Source organism: Sphaeramia orbicularis, chromosome 4, assembly GCF_902148855.1.
Source record: "Sphaeramia orbicularis chromosome 4, fSphaOr1.1, whole genome shotgun sequence".
Lineage (NCBI taxonomy): Eukaryota > Metazoa > Chordata > Actinopteri > Kurtiformes > Apogonidae > Sphaeramia > Sphaeramia orbicularis.
In genome coordinates this window covers 7,739,658-7,756,232 of record NC_043960.1, presented here as the reverse complement: position 1 = coordinate 7,756,232, position 16,575 = coordinate 7,739,658, and the positions used below count along the sequence as shown (strand labels likewise).

General features: G+C 36.4%; 1 protein-coding gene across 1 annotated transcript; it reads right to left on the bottom strand.

Annotated features, from left to right (window-relative positions):
- Positions 1-1,105: 1,105 nt before the first annotated feature.
- On the bottom strand, positions 1,106-16,526 carry ttc4 (tetratricopeptide repeat domain 4). The gene is made up of 10 exons (XM_030131324.1): positions 16,306-16,526; positions 16,018-16,135; positions 13,134-13,295; positions 12,795-12,872; positions 9,890-10,014; positions 9,707-9,793; positions 6,525-6,766; positions 6,267-6,351; positions 2,006-2,088; positions 1,106-1,483 (listed from the first exon to the last, which is right to left on the bottom strand). Exons 1-10 carry the CDS (start codon positions 16,399-16,401, stop codon positions 1,384-1,386), a joined length of 1,176 nt encoding a protein of 391 aa, XP_029987184.1. The 5' UTR covers positions 16,402-16,526; the 3' UTR covers positions 1,106-1,383.
- Positions 16,527-16,575: the final 49 nt, after the last annotated feature.

Sequence of the window (16,575 nt, the reverse complement as noted above, 5' to 3'; positions counted from 1 at the left end):
CAAACATGCGGCCCATGGGATGAATTTGCCAAGTGTAAAAATTCCACAGTCAAGGCTGTTGAACTCATTTTAGTTCAGGTTCCACATACAGACCAATATGATCTACAGTCAAATAATAACAGCAGAAGAACCTACAAAAAAGAATGACTCCAGATTTTCTTCTCGGTTTGATGTGAAAATAATATTACATTATGCCTATAAAAAATGACAACTTCAAATTTTTGTCTTCGTTTTAGTGCAAAAAAACCCCTCCCATTAAATTATGAAAACATTTCCATTTACAAACTACACTGGTCTACAAGGAAAATGCTTCCAGAATTAAAGTAATGAAATTTTACCACATGAGAGTCACTGATAAAGAAAAATCAAGTCAAAAATGCTGGTTGGCTGAACTTTCCAAGATACAGCCTTGGGTCAAAATGTGAAACTCCAGAATTAACGACAGAATGGGTTTGACTCGAAAGGAATATTTGTCTCAGAGCTACAAGATCTACTTCAAAACACTGTCTGCACATTAGAATACATTCACTTTACAGGTTCTATTTAGTGGAAGATTTATAAAACTATTATATAAATGTACATAAATCAATATATATGTGTAATAACACCTAATTATATACCTTGAAAACATCAGCAAACCGGCACTTTTGTCATTTATTTTCCAGTTAATCTTATTAAAATACGTAACATTTAGCACATTTAATGTCTGAAGCAAATCATTTCTAAAAAATTGTAGACCAGTGCTATCCTTTAACATGAAATAAAATGTGAATAACCTGAACAAATATGAACAACCTGAAATATCTAAAGAAAATTAAGCACATTTTTAACCATTTTCTGCCTGTTACTAAGTGTTTAGTGTCTTTGTAGATCCGATCCATAGTGCACACGTAGAAATGATAAGTTAAAACTGCAAATATTTTTCTTAGAAATATCAGTTTTTTCAGGTTATTCCCATCTTTTTTGTTTGGATAGTTTATAAAAGTAAGTATTTTCAGAATTTAATTGGGTTTTTTGCACTAAAACACAGACAAAAATTTGAAGTTGTCATTATTTATAGGTTATTCTGTTATTATTTTACTGGTCCAGTCCACTGGAGATCAAATCAGGCTGAATGTGGTCCCATGAAAAGAAAATGAGTTTGAGAGCCCTGTTTTAAAAGCTTCCCATTTACTTATAATGGACAAACTATGTGCGAGGGGCAGGGTTTGTTGTGACTGACACCACTTGTTAATTTAATGTCGACTTTGATCTCGTCCATTATCATAAATCTATCTTGTAACTGACTCCTGGTCTTCGGCGTCCTTTCACAAACATAACCAGTCCTTTAGGATTGAAAACACACGTACATATTAAAAGTCCATACGTTGAAGGGTAGTGTTTCTACAACCCTTGAATTCTCTTTCCTGTCAAAAACTGCTTGCTGAATGATGAGCCTTTCACCAGAACGATGAAGCTGGGAGTGCCGGCCTTGACGAAAAACCTGCAAACGAAACAGAACGTTGGCACAAGGAAGCTTTAAAATCACATTCCTCTGAGCTTTACCTCCTACGGCATTGAGGAAAAAGCACAGGATAAATCTGTTTATCATGACCGTGATGTCGTGTGAAATGTAAAATGCAGTTTACTCTTTCCGGTTTCTCCTGTTTGCCTGCTTAACGGGTAAACACCGAATGGGTGAAAGCAGGAAGGATGTTTCAAAGGGAGTGTAAAACAAAACCAAAACTGGGCCGGATCAAGCGAAAGTGAACATCAGCGTCAAACGTTTAAGTTTCTTTTCTTTGTAAATTAACCCTTTCGTGCATAGTGGTCACTCCAGTGGACAGCTGTTCTCTTGTATATTCATGGGTTTTGTTGTGTAAGTTGCATATCAGCCATCACAGCGGACACTTACGCATCATCCCAAACACTGCAATTCATACTGCTGCTGTAACTATGTAAAATGCAGAAACCAAATGCCCCCATGGGGATATAAAATGCGTCAGAAATGAATCGGTGCGTTTACCTTTTATGCTGCAACGTTTTCAGAAGTGACGTCTCTAGGTCGACGTGGTAAAGACTTTCCTTTTGTTCATCTTCAAAGAACAGCTATAATGGAAGGAAGAGTCATTAATGAGTAAAAAAAAAAAAAAAACGCGTCAATATATTTTCATTTATTTCACTTTTATCACTGCAGAGAGTAATTTAGATTAAACAAATAAAACTAATGCAACAGACTGTATTAACTGGTTTATGACTGGAGTTTATCACTATGTTCCCACAGCTTATTGAAGTGATACTAAACACTATTTGAGCTTTAAATTATAAACAGAGTTATCGGAATTAATCTCCAAAGACCCAAACAGCTGACAGTGACCAAAAGCATCACTGGTATAAAATGTTCAATAACTTTTCAATCACTAATCCTATCAATACATGTAAATAATTGGTGTAAAATGCAGTTTGTCATCTTTTCATGGTCATCAGATATGACCCATTTGGACGTTCAGAGGCTTCGTAGTTACCATGGAAACACCGTCATCTTCTATAACACTGATTCACCAGTGAAACCCATGCACTTTGAAAAATGACACTGGTTTTATACGCTTGTTTTTTTAGGGTAATGTTATGATAAATGTTAATGTTTCACTTGGGAAAGGTTAAATGTAGAAAATTAATACAATTATTTAATAAAATTTATTTGGAAGTCTACACGAAAATACTTCTACACTTTTAACTGAGACACATAATCTTTTATAAATGAAAATGAATCAGTGCACTTCCTGTTTTAGAATTATTTTGAGGCATCATGTTAGTACAGCGAGAAATATGCGAGTTCATTCTACATTAAATTAAAAATAAATAAATTATATTACGTGTGTGTGTCTGTGCGCAGCAGATTAAAAGACCTGTTTTCCTAGTTCAGTTCAGTGTGTATATAAATATGTATACACACTGAACTGAACGAGGAAAACAGGTCTTTTAATCAGCTGCTTCCTCACCATGGAGTGCTCTTGTATAACAGATTTTTCTTCTCAAACAGTCCTTGCTGGTCAAATAAAGGCTAATAGTAGAAGCAGTAGTGTCTAACAGGCATTAAACAGGTAAAAAAGCCCAGTGTGAACCAGTCAGGCTGCTGGAGCTGTTTCTATATTTTGACGTTTGACTGTATTGTAAGTGTAATGCTTGGTTTCAACAGTAGGTGGTGGTAGAGGGACATGAAAAGGGCCAAAAGGTGTAAATTAAGAGAATAGCCAGTCAGAATGAGATACGTTAGTCCAGCGGTTTCTAACCTTTTTTGGCTCATGACCCCATTTTAACATCACAAATTTCTGGCGACCCCAGACATTCAAAACAGAGACTTTTGTTTTTGGTAAAATTAATTTGTTTTTGATCATGTAATACTTTCCTATACTAGGTTACAAATAAACATTAATTTTAGATGACATTTAGTCTATATACTGTATAATATTATAGACAGAGGCAGAAAAGCCAGGTGTAGATTACTGCACAAAGTGAGAATTTGATTTTCCTTGGTCAGGATATGTACAGTCAGTCCAGCTTGGATTTACAACGGCTGACAATTAATACTGAACAAAGAACTCAAACTATGAATAACACTGGTCAACAACAAATTTATTGTTTAAGTTTTTTGAGCTGATTTAGGATAATTTTGGTGTGCTGAATCCAAAAATCACATTCATTTTGCTCAATCAGGTCAACTTTCTGAACTATGCTACATATTGGCTTTTTAACATTTTTGCTTACATTTATGGGCATTTTCACATCATATGATACAAAATTCTTTCCTATTTCTTGCAATAAACGACTTCTGAAGATTTTACTTTTACCAATTTATGATTGTTTTTTTTAATATTACAGGTGAATGAAACGGCTTCGACTAGAAGATCTTGCAAAAATAAGCCTGACGTATTCTGCTACATCTGCGGTGAATACACCATTGTACCTAACAGGAATCCTGTTAGAAAATGATTTTTTTTCTCTTAAAACCTATTTTGGGTGAGAACTATATAAAAAAATCAACTGATAAAGTCACAAAAATGTAATCAATTTTGTGAGAAGATCAAATTTTTCAAAATCAAATTAGCAAAAAAACCTGACCTGATTGAGGAAAACAGATGTCATTTTTGGATTTGGCGGTGCAAAATGGTCCTAATTCAGTTGAAAAAACCTAGACAACTTGCAAAAAACATTTTTTTGTAACCCAGTGTTATGAAAGAGCTGCAGCATCCGAAACTGACCACAATGAACATTTGACAGATGAACAGAACCACAGTGCTTCAGTTTCAGCTTCACAGTTTGTCATGTCTTTTATGGATTGTTATTGTCTCTCTCAACTCACCATATATTTTTTATTAGTAAGTTTTCATTCTGTTTTTTTTATCAATTACTAGAAATTTCAGGTGGCCCCATTTGAATTCCAGGTGACCCCACGTGGGGTCCCGACACCTAGGTTGAAAAACACTGGAATAGCCGGTCAGAATGAGGTATCCGTTAGGCCTAGAGGCACTAAAAAGTTTTGGACGTAGTTTTTATGCTATTTATTTACTGTATATCTGAATCAGAATCGGAATCTCTTTATTGTCATTGTACAAATACAACGAAATTGAGGTAGAGCGCTCCAACTTGGTGCAGAAATTACAAGGCACAACAAAAGACATTAGAAGGCACACTATTTACAACAGGAAAAATAAAGTAAAATAATATAAAATATTTTGACAGTAGTGCAAATGGAATTGGAAAAGTGCAAATGACATGGAATTTAAATACTGTGTGATAAACAGAGTGAAATGATAAAATAATTTAGAAGGCTGATATACTTAGAAGTTAATTATTTGTATTTTGTTGTGCCAAAAAGGACTCAACGTATCAATAAACGTACCCTTCAGTATATTCTACATGTTGGCTTTTTTATTGGTTTGTACAGACCTGCTGCATCAGCTGCGTCAGTGGCTTGTTTTTTTGTTCGCAATAGAAAGTCAAATCACACAGACCATAATTTGGTTCTGCATCAGTGAGCCCATTTACATGCGCACCAATACTCTGATAATTACCCAGTTTCTGGAGTTATCAGATTATTCAAATGATCATGTAAACACGATCATGTGACAGCCTTTGTCCAATAACAGCAGTAATCTGATTATGAGAAATCAGATTAACACACCTGGATTTCCCCCCAATACTCCGATGTCTTCCTGCATGTACACAGGTTTATCTGATCTATTTCGTTCTTTTACGTCTGCGCATGTGTAAACACAATTAAAATCGTACAGAACGAAAGTGACGTAGTCAAATGTGAGCAGAAGACAATAACGGGAAGTTTAAGCTTACCATCATGACGTACTTATGTACTCCGAAAGAAATCTGATAATAAACTGGAGCGTCTAAACCAGGGTTTTTCAGTTATCACATTTCTTAAGTGCATATAAATGCGTTAAATCTGATTATTACAATTATCCCATTATCCCCAGATATTGGACTTTTATGGTCATGTAAACAGGCTCAGTGTCTCGTGATTCTCTGTCCTAGAACTACACCATCACACATTCGGCTCCGTCTTTTTCTGACTTTGTGTCACGTTTCAAAGTCATTTATGGATTCAGAACAGGAGCGTGTTTACTTATTCATGATGGTGAAGTGAATTATTTCTGGTATTTGTTGTGTGAAAATGAGTGTGAGTGCTCAATAGGGGTGTGTATTGGCGAGAATCTGGCAATACGATACAAATCACAATACTAGGATCACAATACGATATATTACGATATATCACTCTACTGCTAAAAAGGCAATTTTTTGTTGTTTCTTTTTTTAAAATGATTATTTCCTTGAAGAATTGAATTACACCAAAAATATGCATGAATGCTAAACACGTTTTTATTTGATCACAACAGGATCTAATGCTATATCACAAAATGTTCCTGTGTTCAAACTTAACATTATGTTTTACGACATTACAGTTTAAGATCCTGTTCAAATGTTCATATTCTATTAGTTCAGAACTAACATCAGAACAGTATTTTTGCGCACTCCCAACAAAGGAACTACCATTATTTAATAAAAGAGCGTTAAATAATAATAAATAAAAGAAAAACAAAAAAAGAAAAATGAACCTCCACAATATTTGACAACATTTGAATAAATACCTAAAAATATCCATACAGTACTTTTTAATATCGATACAGTACTGTGAAATGAAATGTCGTGATATATTGCAGAACCGATATTTTCGTACACCCCTAGTGCTCAATGTCCTTGAAAATACAAACCTGCAGATTTTGTGGCTGGTATTTTCTGTCTGTGTCCCAAGGTGGAAGTTCTTCTCCAAACATGACCACCAGGTGATCTATGAAGCTGACACGGGAGCAGAAAAATGAAAAACAGAGATAATGATGTTAATGGGGGAACTATGGGTGCATCTCCACTGTTTCCTGCAAAATTACAAAAAATAAAAGTCACTCTCAGCTGCGATGAAAGAGCACAGCAGTGTCACTATTCAAATGACATGAAAAACAGCAGCTGTTTACCAGTTGTTTTCACAGAAGGCGGAGATGAAGTCGCTCTGTTGGTGTTCGGGGTAGAGGAACAACACAGGCCAGTGCAGGGAACCCTGTTCATCCAGGAACACCTGAGCCCCCGTGGCGTCTTTAGAACTGAGGCCGTCGAGGTTCAACTGAGCCAACGCCGACGACGAGCCTTCATCCTCGTCGTCACTGTCTGAACTGTGTCGACGAGGTTTTGAAGACTGGACGAGTTTGACACCTCGACCCTGTGAAAAAGGACGGCGATGAATCAGTGAATTATTACCTCCGCCAAGGAGGTTATGTTTTTGCCAGGGTTTGTTTGTTTGTTTGTCTGTCCGTTAGTGTGCAACAAAACTCAAAAAGTTATGGACAGATTTGGATGAAATTTTCAGGGTTTGTTGGAAATGGGATGAGGAAGAAATTATTAAATTTTGGTGGTGATTGGGGGTGGGGGCACTGATCAGCCTTGGCGGAGGTCTGCGCTCTCCGAGTGCTTCTAGTTTGTTTGTTTGTTTGTCTGTCCGTTAGTGTGCAACAAAACTCAAAAAGTTATGGACAGATTTGGATGAAATTTTCAGGGTTTGTTGGAAATGGGATAAGGAAGAAATGATTAAATTTTGGTGGTGATTGGGGGTGGGGGGGCCCACGGGGGGGGCGCAGACCACAAAATTTCATCAAAATCTGTCCATAACTTTTTGAGTTATGTTGCACACTAACGGACAGACAAACAGACAGATAGACAGACAGACAAACAAACAAACCCTGGCTAAAACATAACCTCCTTGGCGTGGGGGGGGCCCACGGGGGGGGGGGCACTGATCAGCCTTGGCGGAGGTCTGCGCTCTCCGAGTGCTTCTAGTTACACATGAAACAGACTGAAACAGACTGTGGAGGACGTGGAAACGAACAGGGATGGAAACACCTCATGAGTTCAACTATGGGAAAGCAGAACTCATGAAGCACAACAGTCTGTCAGTGTTTTACTATAACACAGGATGTTCTTAGACTCATATTACTGTTACATTTAATCTGATCTGATGTTGGTGTTTGAGGCTGAGCTTTGAACCACTTTATTAGCTGTATAACATCATCATATGTTGGTGGTTTATCTGTAGAGGTAGACCGATATATTGATTTTTTTAATATCAGCCTTAATTTGTTTTTGAAAGCCAATATTTGATCAGTAGTAAAAATGTTATAAGATATTTGATCAGGCACATGTGTGGGCAGCACTTGAAGAACAATAAATGTTTAACGAGTACTATGTGTATGTGTATTAATAATTTCATTTATAGAGCTGCATAAAAATCTTAATTATCTGAGTGTTTCCATTGTATTTTATGGTCAATGTGCTTTAAAAAAAAAAGAAATTGGCCTTAAATATCGGCCTCAAATATTGGCTGTACATATCGGCCATCGGCTGAACATAATTTTTAAAAATCAGCACTGGCCTTAGAAAGATTCAAGCACTTTTAAGGATTATTTTAAAATTTTTGCAGCACAGCCCCTTATCGCTGGGGTCAAATGCATACCTGCAGGAATACATATACTCAGGATTATTTTTTTGCACTTTTTTATCACAATGATGTACATTGTACTATGCTATAAACATCTAAAATTATGTTTCATCAAATTTAGAATTAAGAGGAACACAAAGTTTTATCTAAAAAAAAAAGGGAAGCCGCTTGGCGTTCTTCAGACACACTCACACTGAGCCAAAGATTAAGATAAAAATTAACCTGGAGTCGACCTGAGAGCACTCGCTAATCTTCTTTTCTGACAGATTTTTACTTTTTAAAATGTATCACCTCTCTGTGAGTAGCTTTGGTTATAATTACAAGCACTTAAATTAAAATTCACACACTTTTCAGACCTTTAAAACACAACACTGAAATCCAAGCATTTTCAAGGATTTCAAGCACCCGTATGAACCCTCTCATAAAAACAGTTTTGTGACAATCCAAGAAGATTTATTTAACCTGTTTCCAGGCTGAATCATTTCAACATTACATAAACCGATGGATGAGCCGATAGCAGAAGCTTCATTCATTAAAAAAAACAAGTTAGGATCAAAAAACAGTAACTTTAAGACAAAACTCGTAATCATTTCCTTGTAATGTGACCTTTATTTTTGCACTTCCTCAAGTTCAATAATCCTACTGTTGGATCTGCTTAGTATTAGCTTAGTGCTGCAAAAGTTTGTCTCAATGGTCTGTTGTTTTATGAAATTATTCATGACATATGCTGGTCTCAGGCTGTTAGCTCGGTTTAGAAGTTTGTCATTTAAGTTGTGTTTTCTGACAACTGGTTTTGTTGAGCTTTCAGCTGATGTTTTTCTAGTAACGTGGATGCAAATCTTGTTTATACAGGGTGACAAAAAAAAACAGGAACTTTTTAACAATCCAATAAAACCAAGAGTGATGGAAGAAAAATATTTTATTCATAGTAATTGAAACCTTAAAACATGCCATTTAAGAAACAATGATGGATATTTCATTTTTTAAAAATTCCTTCCTGTAGATGGCGTCCTCTTGTACGAATGCATTCTTGAAATTTCCTCATTGACCGCTGCAACATCTCAGCTGGGATACAGTGAATTTCATCCTGAATTCTCTGTTTTAACTCATCCAGAGTTCTTGGTCGAGTCGTGTACACTTTACTCTTGAGATAGCCCCACAAGAAAAAATCACAAACGGACAAATCTGGCGATCTAGGGGGCCAGGGAACGTTACTGAATCTTGAGATCACACGGTTACCGAACAATTCTTGCACAGCCGCCAATGGTTACTAAACTGGGGGTGTGTTTACTTGCTCAAGGTCACTGTCTTGCAGTGCTGCCACTTGCTCATATCTGCCAATACGCACTTCAAAAATTCCCGTTTTTTTGGGTCACCCTGTATTATGACAAGTGTCACAAAGCATTACAGATGGGACTGCTGGTTTAAGAAGGAGAACTTCATCAGCCCTAAAGGAACTCTTTAAGGACAGTCAGACAACTGTAGTGGAGTAAAAAGTACAATATTTGCCTCTAATGTACTGGCTGAAATGGAATATTGAAGTAAATTGTAAGTATGTAACTAATATGTCTTATTACTGATATGTGGTTCAATTCGTGAGAAACAAACACTTTTGTAACATATAAAGCAAAGACCCATAAATTAGAGAAAATAACCCTTGATTCCCACCTTTATAGCAGCCAGAAGAGCTTCTTTCTCTCCGAGCACCTTCTTTTCTTTGGCTTTGGCCTTCCGAGCATCTCTATCTGCTGCTCTCTATGACACATGAACCATAGAACCACAGAAGACAGTTTTATTTACAGCTTCCATCTCAAACCTGCAGCTCGAATCAGCCAAACTTAATGTCTGTACCTTGTGTTTATCTGCTGTTGTTCTGAGCTCCAGGAGCTTTTTGTCGGCGGGATAGACCTTAAGGCCCTCGTCGCACCACTGGACGGCATCGGCGAAGCTCCGCAGCTCAATACAACACTGAGCACCTGCAGAAGGAGGCGCACAACTAACAATCAAGCTGAAATTTATGACTTATTGACACTGAGGACCAAAAATAGAGCTTTGGGTAAATGTTTGCTGAGTAATAAATTAATAAAGACAAATCAAGATCGTTTAAGGTCATGTAATAACTGTAATTATCATCAAATAAAAGGGAATTTCACAGCCAGTTTCATGTAATGGATCGACTGTGAGTCTCAGAACTAGGGCTGAAAGATATATCGTTATCGTATCGATATCAAGACATGAACATTCAAGATATTAATATCGAAAAAGCAACGATATAAACGATATAGATTTCCCCCGTGCTCACCCTGCATGTACAGCTGTGGAAGTCACAACAAATTTAATTTATTTGTACTTTATGTTAATGTTGATGACTGGCAGTGAGTTCTTAGAAATAAAACTGCACTTTCCACATTCTTTTGTATTATAATGTTAGTATTTTTCTGAAAAATGCTTGGTTTTCATCGAACCCGTAGTCATATCGTATCGTATTGATATCGAGATATCTGGCACAAATATCGAGATATGAAATTTTGTCCATATCGTTCAGCCCTGCTCAGAACCCGTCCTGGAGATGACGCAGGTAGATGTGAGAATTCTGGACAGAAAATGGAACACACTGACTGCTCTGAAGTCAGTCTCGAGCGCTGACAATCTGTCTTGAACGTCTGTTTTGACTTGATATTGTGCTGTGATGAGCTGCAGCTATCTGTCATCGCATTGGTTCGCATGACCGCTGATGATTAGTAAGAGTTTACACCAGCGCTCACTGGGTATAACTCACAAATAACAACATGCTGAATTCATCCGGACTTTTTAAACATGAGTCGATTTAGTACCAGCTGAGTACAGGTCAATCTGCTGTAAAAGAAAAAAACAAAAAAGCCATTTAAGCCACAATGTCGAAGATGATCTGGCAAAAGAACAAATAGTGTCTGGTCGATGTGTCAAGATCTAAGCAAAGATTTTACATTTCACACATATGAACATCATTGAATTCATTAACCCTTTAATGCATGAATTATGAAAAAAGTAACTAGATTTTTTTTTAATTGGTTTTATTTCTCAAAATTAGGCTAAAGTTGAAATGCATTTTGATTTTTTTTTTTTTTTTGAATATGGTTTTCTTAAGAAGATATTGAACCTACTGAGACCCAGGAAAGTACACGTCGTGGCTTTTTTAATTAAATAATGGCCTATATTGAAAAAATCATGATGCAACAGTTTTTTCAGATTCATTTTTTTTTATTTTTATTTTATGGAATGTCCTTTGCGGTGGGCTTTTTTTTTTTTGTTTTGTTTTTATAAAGTTGTGAAACTCTTGTCCACAAACAGAAATCCCATAAAGCTGGATCTTAGGACGTTAACTTTATGTGATTACAGAGCAGTCCAAATTCTACAACTAAGACAATACTTTATTTCATTGTATTGCTTCGAGTCTATAGCAGACCTGGGCCTGGGGGCCACATGCAGCCCGACAGCTGACCCTAACTGGCCCACATGAGGTCATTGGCAAATTACAAGTCAATACAAACATATATCATCATAATAGACGTAACCAATACGCCACTGCTTTTATTTTGAAGGATCGGCTAATTTACCTTGTTTTTTTTTTTTTACATATACTTTCTGTACATGCATAAGGCTTATGCACTGATTGCCTTGTTGGTCAGTGTCAGCCCGTGAAGATGTCAGCTAATAGCAAAAAATGAACGATTGATTCCGAATGCAGAGTTTTTAACAAGACATGGACTTGAAAGTATTTCTTTACTGAAGTCAGAGGTAAAGAAAAAGAAAAGGAACTGTGATATGCAACAAACAAAGCTGGATGCATTTATAGTTTTTCATGTATAGTTAATGTGGAGCTGGTTTTGCACATTTTCGAAAGTCTTTTTGTGAATATTCATTAAATAGTTCTATTCTGTGCTCCACATTTTCATTTTAATATTGTATAGTTGCATTTACTGTATTTGTATTATAGTAAAGTATATATATAGAGAGAAATATATATCAAGGAGAGCTGCAAGTGTATTGATCCAGCCCTTAACAACTGTCAAAGTTTCTCATGTGGCCCTATAGGAAACTTAATTGCCCATCCCTGGTCTATAGAGACCACCCCCATGTGGTTTGGAAAATGTTGCCTTTATAACCCTTTGGAACGTGAGCTTAAACTACAGTCGTGGAAAAAATTATTAGACCATCAAAAACAATGGTTATGCAATCAAGTACTAACTCCTGTGTGTATCGTGACTAAAACAGAAAAGAAAACATGGAATGCCTAAAAGCACTGTTTTTGTCAGTACAATGCCATAGATATTGATGGAAGAACTGAAGTGATTTTGGTTATTATCAAGAAAACATGGAAACTGGATAGATATCAGCTCTGAAATTAAACTCTTATGAGCTTGTTTTGTTGTTATCATCATATTTGTCCAAACAAATGTACCTTTAATTGTACCAGGCATTAAAATGAACAAGAAATTGAAGAAAACAAGGGGTGGTCTAATAATTTTTTCCGCGACTGTATGTGTCATGCATGAAAGGTTTAACTTACTTTTTCAAGATTGTGTCTTTTCTTATATTTTTCATCAAATAATTTCTACTGCACTTTTTGAGAATTTTAAGCACATTATTTTATACTGGAATTATAATTAAGGGTAATTACTGGCATATACTGAACGACCACTGTTTAAAAAAAGTACAAGGTAGATATGATTAAAGATGAGAAGCCTGTTCTGCATGTATTACATATATTACACACCTCTGATCAAAGCTTTGAGATGGTCTGGTTTCCTCTTCTTTACAGCTGTGGCATCGTTCAGAGCAGAACGCATATTACCTACAAGAGATAAAACCATAAGAGCAGATGTCAGTGTATGAACCTACATGGATAAAAAATGCATGTATCTACACTGGCTTTACCATGTTTCTACAGATTTACATAAAACTAATATACGTTAATCAATTACTTTCAGCAGCATTGAAAGACATCAAGAAATTACAAAGCACATATAACACATAGATATAAATACAAGGGTTTAGGTCACATGTTTTTCCTCAAAATGCACTAAAACACAATCTGACAACGAAATAACTTTACCTAAATAAAAATGTGCAGCGGCCCGGTTCGTTTGAAGAACAATGTTGAGCTCTTCATCGGCACATTTAAGATGCAACCCTGCTGAGTATGCGATTACAGCCTTTTTGTAGTTCTTCTCTTTAAAGTACGCATTCCCCTCATCTTTCAGGCTCTGGGCTTTTTCTGGAGAAAGAACAACATAAATAAAATGCATCAAAATCTGTTTGTCTTTAACAGCATGAAAGCTTAAGGATGTGATTCAAAACGTGAAGGGCTACTTTATAGTACCACTTCATGTATGATGTACCTGGACTTGTACTTTATGATGTACTTTCAAGAAAGTATACATGCAGTCAGTGGAGGAAATGCGATGCAGATCCTTTATTTAATGTGCAACACTAAGGAAACACTTCACTAGAAGTACATGTTCTGCAATGTCGAGTAAAAGAATGTAAGTGTTATGTGTAAAATGCAAAAAATTCCGTTTTCGTATTCATATTACAGCTGCTTCAATGTTGTGTATGCTGTAATTTACTGCTGGAAACATTAAAAAAGAGGAGGTGTTGACCCAATCCGTCAGTCACACAAATGTAGTGGAGTAAAACACTGCAATATTTTACTGAGCTGAAGTGTAATAGAAGTATAAAGTTCTTCAAAATGTAAATAATCAAGTAAAATACAGAAATTTTATTTTTTTTGTAATACGACATGACACTAAAATTAAAGCTCTGCTGTTGAGGACACTTTTGAGTTAGTGCTTCTTATTTATGGACGGCCCACAGTCAGCAGGGTCCTGTTCCAGACTCAAGCATGATTGCTCTCTGGGGTCTTTACACAACCCTCATCTGCAGGGACACCAAGTGGTTGGAACTCTGATTCATACCAAAGCAGAAAATCCCTATGGACCTTACAAATCTGTGCTTTTTTATGTCGGAATCATTTCTGGAATCAACTGTTTCCTCAGCTTTGTTTATGATTCCACGATGAGCAGTTTGGTCCACATTCGGGATGTAACGATTACCGGTATAGTGATAAACTGCGGTAAAATTTCCAATGGTTAGTATTACCATTTAAATTCTAATTATCATGATAACCGTGTTCGATTACCGTACTTTGAAAATCACAGTAATGCTCATTTTCTGGAGAAGCAGCAATCCAATGACTGACCTCCAGAGGAACTGGCCCATATGCCACTGTTGTGGTTTGTCTGTCATTCACCAGGAGTGTCACCACTGACCAGTCTGGATCAGATCACCCTAATATGTTTTAAATTCCTCATTCTTTCAGAATATTCACATTTGTTCATTAAACAGTTCAGGAAAATATGATTGTGTTTCACTTTCTGTTTGTGTGTACAATAGTGGATATGTGTGACACTGTGAATGATTAGATCTGGAAAATGGTCAAACCAGCTCCACTATGACCTGTCCAACTACTTTTTCCCCCACTCAAAAAACCACTCAGGAAGCAATAGGAGAATTGATACGGAATTGGATTGGTAAGCAGAATGCAAAATGGCACTGATATTGATCATTCATTCATTTTCTGAACCCGCTTTATCCTCACTAGGGTCACGGGGGTCACTTGGAGCCTGTCCCAGCTACATAGGGGCGAAGGCGGGGTACACCCTGGACAAGTCACCAGTTCACCGCAGGGCTGAACATATAGAGACAAACAATCACTCTCATATTCACACCTATGGGCAATTTAGATTAACTAATTAACCTATTAGTGCATGTCTTTGGATGGTGGGAGGAAGCCGGAGTACCCAGAGAGAACCCACGCAGACACGGGGAGAACATGCAAACTCCACACAGAAAGGTCCCACCCCCCGTCGACTGGTGTTGGAATCGAATCCAGGACCTTCTTGCTGTGAGGCACAAGTGCTAACCACTGCACCACCGCCCTGATATTGATCAAATCCTATTAATTAACGGGATATTGATCAAATCCTATTAATTCCCACCCCTGGTGCAGATATCTCTAATGGCCATAAGGTGCCGTCTTTAAAACACATTTGTATGTTTGATGCTGACATGTTAATATTTTAATATTTCTGTCAACAGAAAGTACATTGTGTGTGTTATTTTATTTATTTATTTATTTATTTTCAAAATACAACTCGGTTACATTATTTCAGTGTGTGTATATGTAGTTTTTGAACATTTTGAACACATTACAACAATACCACGATAATAATGATAACCGTGATAATTTTGGTCACAATTACCATGATATGAAATTTTCACATCATAAGGCGCCATCTTTAATATACATTTGTATGTTTGATGCTGATATGTTGATATTTTAATACTTCTGCCAACAGAAAGTACATTGTGTGTGTTATTATATTTGTTTTGTTTTGGTTTTTTTTTTCAAAATACAACTTGGTTACATTATTTCAGTGTGTGTATAAGTAGTTTTTGAACATTTTGAACACATTACAACAATACCACGGTAATAATGATAACCGTGATAATTTTGGTCACAATAACCATGAAATGAAATTTTGATATCGTTACAGCCCTAGTCCACATTAGTAGCTGACAGCACCGAAACAAGCTGTGTCTGTTTTCTCCACTGTATCTGTCAAGGAGTTCAGTTTCTTCTCAAGCTGAATGTTTTTGACATCTGTTTTTCACTGCAGCTTCTGGACACTTTGAGTAAATATTGACTTAGACAGCTCATAACACAAGTAATTCATAAGTGTTTGAGAAAAAAGTTACATTACACTGCAAGGGTTGACAGTTGGTCCAATTTAGACTTATATTTTGGATTTTAGAAGTGCATTCAGAACCCTGGAGTGTGCTGTTAATGGGTCTTTTTAGTTTTTAAAGGCTGCTTGTTTAGTTTATAAATAAAAGTGATGCTCAGGTGTGTAAAGATGCAGAATCTTCCCACCTACCTTCTGGAGACCTGTCTTCATCGTGGACTAAAGCCTGAATACAAGCCAAATCTGGGTATTCTTTTGGATCAAAGTTTTCAGGCGCTTTTTTCATAAACATGGGTATTTTGTCAAACTCCTGAGGAAAAGACAAACAGAGAATTCACTGTGAATACTTGACCGGAAATGTACCAACAAGTTAGCTAAACACCTAGCAACAACGGCTAACTGATTATGGTTTCTATATAAACAACAGTTCATTAATATAACTTAATTTCAAACGTGTCTATTTATACATGTTAGCTTTACCTCTTCCCAGTTGTTTTCATCGAAAGCATTTTTATATCTTTCGGTTTTAAATTTGTCTATGAACGCGTCCATGCCGTCGTCGCTGTCTTCTGCCATTTTGTTATTAACTGTGTTTCAATATAAATGTCTAGTTATTGTTTATATCTACCGTTTAAAAACAACGATACAGTTTATAAATTGCTCAGAGGTAATTTGGCTTCTCTGTTTACACATGTGCTGATGTGGTCCTACGCTCTTAACAATCCGTGTGAAAATACAGTAAGAACATTA